General features: G+C 43.4%; 1 protein-coding gene across 3 annotated transcripts in view; it reads left to right on the top strand.

The window, feature by feature from the left end:
- Stx5 (syntaxin 5) overlaps positions 1 to 9243 on the top strand; it is an 18876-nt gene extending 9633 nt beyond the window's left edge. For all 3 annotated transcript variants that reach the window (XM_005351898.2, XM_005351899.2, XM_026781457.1), the window contains one exon: positions 8511 to 9243. In XM_005351898.2, coding sequence (XP_005351955.1) covers positions 8511 to 8670 — 160 coding nt within the window. In that variant the 3' untranslated portion in view covers positions 8671 to 9243. The remainder of the gene's footprint in view (positions 1 to 8510) is intronic.
- The last annotated feature ends 147 nt before the right edge of the window (positions 9244 to 9390 follow it).

Consider the following 9390-nt stretch of genomic DNA (forward strand, 5'->3'; position numbering starts at 1 on the left):
CTGGCCCATCCGGTATAGGAACTTTCTACATAAGCCTAGTGACATCAGTTTGATCACTGCAGTCAGGTAAAGGAGAAACAAGAGACCAGCACCACAGAGTTGTCTTCTGCTGCTGTATCTGTGCCCCCCGCATAGTAATAAAAATGTAAAAAAAAGAAAGCTAAGAAGGGAGCACAGTATGCAGCCTTTATTCTTGAGCACTGTTTGAGCTCAGGAGTGCAAGGGCCAGCTCTACAAGTGTAGTCAAGCTCTATTTCAAAAATTAAAAGGGATGGCTCAGCAGTTAAGAACACTTGTTCCTTCTCCAGAGGACCTGGGTTCAATTCCTAGTACCCACGTGGTGTTGCACAACCATATTTAACTCTAGTTCAAGGGGATCCAGTGCTCTCCCCTGGGCTCCACAGGCATCAAGCATACAAGTGATATACAAACATGGAAAGCACACATTAAACAAGTTAATAAGTGAATAAGTCTAATTTTAGAAAAACTTAATAATTATATGAGAACGGGTATTGTAGCATATGCCTTTAATCCCAGTACTCCAGAAGTAGAGGCGGGCAGATCTCGAGTTTTGTCGTCGTTCTGGTTTGGTGTTTTTAGATTTATTTTTTTATTTTATGTATATGAGTGTTTTACTTGCATTTGTATATGAGCCATGTGTGTGCCTGGTTCCCACAGAGGTCAGAAGAAGCCATCAGAATCCTGGAAACTGGAGTTAGAAATGATTGTGAAGCACCATTGGGTACTGGTAATTGACCCTAGGTCCTCTGCAAAATAGCAAGTGCTCTTAATTGTTAAGCTCTCTCTCCAATTCCTCGATATCTGCATTTGAGGCTGGCCTGCTTTACATAGCACGTTCCAGGCCAGTCAGATCTAATGGTGAAATCTTGTCTCAAAAAAACAAACAAACAAAAAAAAACCCCATGTTTTCAATGTTATCTTCATTCTGTTGTTTAAGCCAAGAAATTTTAAATTCCAAATAGTGAATTTTTATGTCTGTTTGTTTGAGACAGGCTCTCATATCTTATCTCATGCTAGCTTTAAATTCACTATATAATACTTCTTATGTAACTGACTGGCCTGACTCTACCTCTTCAATGTTAGGGTAATAGACAAGTGCCACCCTCCTGATTAATTTCATGAAACTCCAGCATGGGCAAGGTGGAGAGCTGAGACAGATGGAAGGGGCTCACTGGTTAGTCAGCCTAGCTAAAGCAGCAGGGCTTAGGTTCTTCTCAGGAAAATTAGAGCCTGATAGAACAGAATACCTGACTGTTCTGGCATCTGGGTGCACACACATGCACACGTATCCATACACATACATATACACAACAAATCTGAGGCTGAAGAGATTACTCAGTGCTTTAAGAGCACTCACTGTCCTTCCAGAGAACCCAAGTTCAGTTGTAGTCTTCATATCAAGTGACTTACAACCACCTATAACTCTAGCTGTAGGTGATCTAATACCTCCACAGACAAATACATATAATTAAGAATAAAACGTTAGAGAGAGACACCATGGATCCGCCGGAGACAGACACTGGGAATTTTACCCGGTAAGCCACTGCCACGTGGCAATACACAGATTAATAGAAATAGGTTAAATTAAAATGTAAGAATTAGCCAATAAGAAACTAGAGCTAATGGGCTAAGCAGTGTTTTAACTATACAATTTCTTTGTGATTATTTTGGGGCTGAGTGGCCAGGACAAATAAGCAGCCCTCCTTGTAACAATTGGTACTCCAACATGGTTGTGTGTATTGACGTAAAACTGAGAAAGTTTGAAAAGGAATTCTAGACACAAAAATACAGAGTTTAACACAGCTCTTTGCTGTTTGCTGGCAGCATGCCACAGCTCCTTTAAGAGAGGTTTTCCTGCCAGGCGATGGTGGCGCACGCCTTTAATCCCAGCACTCAGGAGGCAGAGGCAGGCGGATCTCTGTGAGTTCAAGACCAGCCTGGTCTACAGAGCGAGTTTCAGGACAGGCTCCAAAGCCACAGAGAAACCCTGTCTTGAAAAAAAAAAAAAAAAAGAGAGAGAGGGGTTTTCCTGACTCAGCCATAGCAAAAGAAAAAAAGCCAAGCCGTACAGTTTTAAAATGTCCGCTTTCTGGCTTGTGCTGCCAGCATGACCTCTGGCTCTTTGAGGCTGGAAGTCCAGCTACAGAACATTTGAGTAGGGTCTGTGAGCAGGCTGCTGCAGCTTGCTTAATGGTGGTTTGGACTGGCTGTGTGCCTAGAAGTGGGGCAGTGTGCATGGCTCAGAGGTACAAGCAGCTCCACCATATTGGACTGGGTGGCCAAGCAGACACTAACATGTTACATTGATTAATGACACAGCTTAAGTTTTTAAGAAGCACTTAGCATTTTAAGAAGTGCTCCTGGACAGTAAAGAATTACAGATACACAGTAGGACAGATTCAGACATAAAAGACCTCTAAATGGGTCAGTGTTGGATAAATGTACATAGGCTTGGGAGAGAGAAGAAAAAAGTATAGAGTCATCAAATAAAGTTAATGCTTTAAATAGGTAAAGTCTTTAAAGAGACAGAGTACAGATTTATTTTTAAAGGAGTAAAAAATAAAATAAATATTAAAAAGTAGTAAGAGTAAAAAATGTTAAATAAAATGTGAGGAGGCTGGTGTGGTGCACATGGGAGGTGGAGGCAGAGGAACCAGTTGTTTAAAGGTCATCAGCTCCATAGGAAGTTCAAGGCCATGGTCTGGGCTATATTTTAAGACCCACTTCCAAAGAACAAACTAAGGATGTCCATAATAATAGAGTGCTCACTTGCCTGTGGTTTACTGGGCTTGTGGATTCAGTTCTTGGTACCACAGAAGAAAAGGGGTAAGCAAAAAGAATAGACAACTTTTTTTAGGAGTTTTGTTTCAGAATGCAGCAAGAAAGTCATGTTTCATTGCTTATACTTATAATTCTGGTACTCAGGAGGGCTGAGGTTGGAAAGATTGTGAGTTTGAGGCCAGCCTGCTTGGACAACTCCATAAAACTCGGTCTCAGAAAGAATTAAAAGCTGGTGACTGGAGAGATGACTCAGTGGTAAAGAGCACTGACTCCTCCTCCAGAGGATCTGGGTTTGAGTCTAAATACCCACATGGTATCTTACGACCATTTGTGATACCAGTTCCAGAGGACCTAGCACACTCTCTTTTTGCCTCTACAGGTATCAGGCATGCATGTGCTACACAGATTTTACACACACACCCATGCACATATCAGAAATAGATCTGACAAACGGATGAATGATGAAGCACTACATCCAGCCCTCGTGCTGCAAGGAACTGGAAGGGAAGGAAGGGAGGAGTGGAGGCAAGAAGCCAAAATCAAACATATTCTTCTTATCCACATACCTCTTTGAAAAAGTAGTGGCCCAGCCAGGCGGTGTTAGCACACGCCTTTAATCCCAGCACTTGGGAGGCAAAGGCAGGCGGATCTCTGTGAGTTCGAGACCAGCCTGGTCTACAGAGCTAGTTCCAGGACAGGCTCCAAAACCGCAGAGAAACCCTGTCTCCAAAAAAAAAAAAAGTAGCAGCCCATGTCTTTAGTCCCAGCACTCAGGAGGCAGAGGCAGGCAGATCTCTGTGAGTTCGAGGCCAGCCTGGTCTACAAGAGCTAGTTCCAGGACAGAAACCAAAAAGCTATGGAAAAACCCTGTCTCCAAAATCCAAAAAAAAAAAAAAAAGAAAAGAAAAAGAAATATAAGTATCAAGGTCATTGTAGAAATTAAAAACAACAATAAAGAGAACCTGTATGGATTGTAATCCTAGGAGACAAAGGCAAAAGCATCAGCTAGCCTCAGCTGTGTACTTCTGGACCAGCCACCTTTGCAAAAAACAACCCATCAGTCATAAGGATAGTGAACTTAAAAGAATCTGGTGTGGGGACCGAAGAGATGACTCGGAGGTTAAGAGTGCTGGCTGTTCTTCCAGAGGTCCCAAGTTCCATTCCCAGCAACCACATGGTCACTCATAGCCACCATAATGAGATCTGGTGCCCTCTTCTAGTATGCAGAAAGAATAAATCTTAGAAAAATTTTAAAAAAATCATCTGGTTTGTTAAGTTTCTCAGGAAGGGGAAATTACAGTTACACAGTTGTTTTGGTCATTATGTTGAAAAGTCTCAAGGTGTCACCCGTCCCTTCTCACTCAACTGAGATGGACATCAGAACAGGGTGCAAGAGGCTTTCCTGTCTGCTGCTCCTTTTTTGTTTTGTTTTTGGTTTTTTTTTGAGACAGGGCTTCTCAGTAGCTATGGATTCAGTCCTGGAGCTCACTCTGTAGACCAGGCTGGCCTCGAACTCACAGAGCCTCTGCCTTCTGAATGCTGGTATTAAAGGCATGCACCACCTCCACCTGGCTCTTTTACATTTATTGTGTGTGTGTGTGTGTGTGTGTGTGTGTGTGGTGGTGTGCATGTGTCATGGCCCTCATGTGGAGGTCTAAGACCAACATGATGTGGGAAGCAATTCTCTCCTTTTACAGTGTGGGTTTCAGGGACCAGGCTTTATGGCATCCTTACCTGCTGAGCCATCTCTTAGGCTCTTGCCTGGAATTTTTAATTCAAGAGGAAAAAAAGCTACGAACAGTGACTGAGTATGCAATTCAGTGGTAGAGCACTGACTAACATGTACATGTCCTGGGTTTGATCTTATAGCACAAAGGAGGTGGGGGTACTATATCTGATATCTGTTTTCCCTGATATAAAGGCAGTCTGACATTAAATGCTTCCTAATGCAATACAAGATACGTAGCATCTCCTTTCATGTATCCCATACAAAATAATTTAAGCAAGGGTCACTGGAACCTGTGTTTGATTTTCTAAGTTAACATTGGAGAACCAAAAGGTTTTTTTTTTTTTTTTGGAAGAACAGTAACAAGGCCAACAGAAAACCAGGCTATAGGACACTGCAAGGAATGCAGCCTTTTTTCTTCACAAGGCAGTATAGTCAGGAAGGAGCACCAGACTGTAGAAAGGGCTCAGAGGTTAAAAGCACTAGCTGTTCTTCCAGAGGACCTGGGTTCAATCCCCAGCACCCACATGACAGCTCACAGCTGTCTATAACTCCAGTTTCAGGGAATCAGACACCCTCACACAGGCATATATGCAGGCAAAACACCAATGCACATGAAAAGGAATAAATTTTAAAAATAAATTTAAACTGGGTGGCAGCGGCACATGCCTTTAGTCCTAGCATTCCAGAGGCAGAGGCTAGTGGATCTCTATGAGTTCAAGGCCAGCCTGGTCCACGGAGCGAGTTCCAGGACAGTCAGGACTGTTCACAGAGAAACCCTGTCTCACAAAAACAGCAGCAACAACAACAAAAACCCTCTACCTGGACACAGATCACATGTACTTGATTGTGAAGGTTTTTCAACAATCTGCTCTCTGCTTCCCATTGCTTTTTTTTTTTTTTTTTTGATGAGACATAGTCTCATTATATAGCCCTGACTGGCATGGAACTGAGTAACTGCCTCTGCCTCCCAAATGCTGAGGTTAAAAGTCATGTAGTACCACCCCTTCCTGGCCTTATTTGTGACATTTTTTTTTTCCCGGCTAACTTCTTTATTTTTATCATGTGTATGGGGGGTGGTGTCTGAGGAGGCAGAAGAGGCATCTGATTGCCTGGAGCTGGAATTTGTGACATCTTTTTAACTGAAAAACAAAAAACATTTTTTTTTTCCACCAGGTATGGTCACATGCCTTTATTCCCAGCATTCTGGAGAAGGTAGATCTTTGTGTGTGTATATAGTGAGTTCCAGGTCAGCCAGGGCTATGCAGTGAGACCTTTTCTCAAAAATAACAAAAACCCAACAGGACTGTGTGCAGGTGTGTTTAGGTGCATAAGTAGCACAGCAACTGTGGAGTTGTTTCTCCTATCATGTGGATCCCAGGGAGTAAAGTCAGGTCCTCAGACAGGTACTCTACCCACTGAGCCATCTTTCCCAGCCTCTATAATCTTTCTTTTTTTTTTTTTTTTTTTTGATATTCAAGACAGGGTTTCTCCGTAGCTTTTTGGTTCCTGTCCTGGAACTAGCTCTTGTAGACCAGGCTGGCCTCGAACTCACAGAGATCCGCCTGCCTCTGCCTCCCGAGTGCTGGGATTAGAGGCGTGCGCCACCACCGCCCGGCTTCTATAATCTTTTATATACAAGATTGCATGTATACGGTTGATCCATTTTTGTTAAGCAAAGCCATTCAGAACTACCATTATGAGCTTTATTTATTGTGAGATAACAAATAAGCTACATTTAAAAATGTAGTTACGGTGGTGGTGCACTCCTTTAGTTCCAGCATTCTGGGAGGCAGAGGCAGGCGGATCTCTGTGAGAATGAGGCCAGCCTGGTGTACAAAATGAGTTCCAGGGCAGCTAGGGCTGTACACAGAGAAACCCTGTTTCGAAAAACCAAAAGAGAGAGAGAGAGAGAAAACACACTGAGATTTACATAGATATAATCTACATGGGAAGTAGAAAGTAGAAAAAGACAAGATCTTCTGAGTAAATTGGGAGGCTGCGGACCTTGTGGAAGAATTGAAGTGGGTGGGGGGAGAGGCAGGGAGGGGAGCAGAGAAAAATGTAGAGCTCAATAAATAATCAATTTAAAACAAAGACGCATTACTGGTAAAAAGAAAAAAAGGAGAATAAGGCTATGCATGGTGGCATATGCCTTTAGTCTTTCAAGTACTAAGAGGTGGATGTCTCTGAGTATGAGGCCAGCCTGGTTTATGTAATAAGTTCTAGGACCCAAGGCTGTTCAGAACCTATCTCAAAAAGCAAAATAAAGTAACTATTGCCAACAGCCGTGAACCTGATATTTTAGCCTCTCCAACATAAAAAAGAACCACAGTTCAGGTTTCTGAATTGAGATGCTGAGTTGAGCTTAATCCTTTTGCTTGTCTTTTCAGGACTTTAAGCTTGCAGCCCCCTGTCCAGCTCTTTTCCATTTCTAGCCAGATTGCTAGGACCCAGCTGGGCCATACTCAGCTCCTAGAGGGTTCTAGGTCAAGGACCTCTGCAAAATTTAGGATGTGTTTCATCATACGTTGCTTACTGATGGGGTTATGTTTTGAATAATTTGCCATGAGATGACTTTACACATGACAGAATGTAGTTACATGAGTTAAAATAGGTTTTATGTCAGTAGGCAGTACAGTCCTAGTAGATCGCCATGTTTTCTAGGTAGGCAGGGTGTCTGAAACATCTGAGACAGGGTTTCTCTGTATAGCTTTGGAGCCTGCCCTAGAACTTGCATGTGTGCTGTAGGCTAAAGGAAAGCATCAGATGTCCCCTATTACTCTGTTCTTCAAGGTAGGGGCTCTCCCTTAGCCTGAAACTTGTTTTTTTTTTGGGGGGGGATAGCCAATGAAACCCAACCTTTTTCCTATTTTCTCCACCCACCCACTGTATTGTGGGTATAGACAAGGTAAAACCATGGCGAGCTTGTTATGTGGTTACTGGGATCCAAATTCAGGTCCTCTTGGTTGCCAAGCAAGTACTTTTCCTACTGAGCTATCTGCCCAGCCACAATATTTGGGTTTTAGGATTGTGCGCATAGATTGTCCGGGGAAGGTTTTATTTTCTTCAGTAAGTGTTCAAAATCATCCTTCCCCTGAGGACTTGTTCCCCAGAGACACTGCTCTCTGGATGTAAGGTTTGTATTATTCTTTGAGTTCCTGTCTATATTAAGTTGTCCCCATCCCCCAGCCAGAATTTTCTTACTGTAGTGGTCTGAACTTTACCCCCATTATAACAATGTTCACCGGTGTGGTGGCACACATATTTAATCCCAGCACTTGGAACACAGAGGCAGGTCTGGTCTACATGATGAGTTCCAGGACAGCCAGGGCTACACAGAGAAACCCTGACTTGAAAATGCTAAAAACCAAAACAAAACCAAAAAAAAAAAAAAAAGAAATGTTCATTACCTGGAAAAAAAATCAACAAATGCTAGATTAAAAATTACGTATTTTATGTCTGGTGGTGATGGCACATGCCTTTAATCCCAGCACTCAGGAGGCAGAGGCAGGTGGATCTTTGAGTTCGAGGCCAGCCTGGTCTACAGAGCAAGTTCCAGGACAGGCTCCAAAGCTACACAGAGAAATCCTGTCTTGAAAAACCACACACACAAAAAAGGTATTTTAGGTGCTCATATGGATTGGGGTGCATCTCATAGTTAACTCACTGAAAATTGAAACCTCATGAAAGGAGGTAGGGTTGTTTATGGCAATCTCATTTTTCAGATGTGGAAAATAAGACTTTGGTTAAATAACTCAAGATAATAACTGGCAGGTTTCAAACTAGAGCCAAGCATGGTCTACTACCTTAAATACTTGTATATACTCTTCTATATACTCATACATGTACACAAAAGAGATCACATGACATGAAACACTTTTATTTCTGTGTATTGTGATCACCTTTCCATAGCAATAAATAGATGACCTCAGCTTTCTTTTTAATCCGATGTCCTGTTTTCTCTCCTGGCTGTTTCCAGGATCGATGAGAACGTGCTTGGAGCCCAGCTGGATGTTGAGGCCGCCCATTCAGAGATCCTCAAGTACTTCCAGTCAGTCACCTCCAATCGGTGGCTCATGGTCAAAATCTTCCTCATCCTCATTGTCTTCTTCATCATCTTTGTGGTCTTCCTTGCCTGAACCCTCACGTACTCTGAGGCACTCCATGGAGGGTTTGGGACCCTCCTGGGAGGGCAGGTGGCCACTGTTGCCATAGAGCCTGTGTAGGGTGGTTGGGAGAAAGGCCATTTCCTTGGAACTGCTAAGAATGGCCAGTGTCCCTGTTTCCCACCCTTGTCTCTGGCCACTCTGTCCTACCCCTCAGGCCCTTGAAACACACTGGTTCTGGATTTGGACTCTGCTGTGAAGTGGCTGGGAGCAGAAGCCAGCTAGGGGCCAGTGGAGGAGGTTGTCTCCACAAGGAGATTTTTATAAAACCTTACCAGCCTCCCCCAAAGGTAACTTTGGCAGCAAGGGGAGATAATGCCCTCCTTGCCTCCCTGAGAGTGAGGCAAGGAGACAAAACTATCCCAGGGACCAACTTTACCATCAGGTTAGAACTTGACTGCCTCCCTCTATTCACCATGTGAAGTGAGGGGGCTCTGAGCCCTTCAGTTGCCTGCACAAACCTGACTTTGGCTACTGGTGACTCTCAATCTGCCAAATGTGCTGCAGCCTGTTTCCTCCCAATTACAGCAAGACTGTCAGCTTCACTAGTGACGTTGTCATTTCTGGGTGGGGTCGTGCCTGATACCAGAACCAGTAGGGTAGAGTTGGTGGCTCTGAAGGGCACCACGGGTAAGCAAGGTACTTTTGGGCTCTTTACCCACAACTCCCTCCTAAAAAGGGAACAAATACAAC

Source organism: Microtus ochrogaster, chromosome 8 (genome assembly GCF_000317375.1).
Source record: "Microtus ochrogaster isolate Prairie Vole_2 chromosome 8, MicOch1.0, whole genome shotgun sequence".
NCBI lineage: Eukaryota > Metazoa > Chordata > Mammalia > Rodentia > Cricetidae > Microtus > Microtus ochrogaster.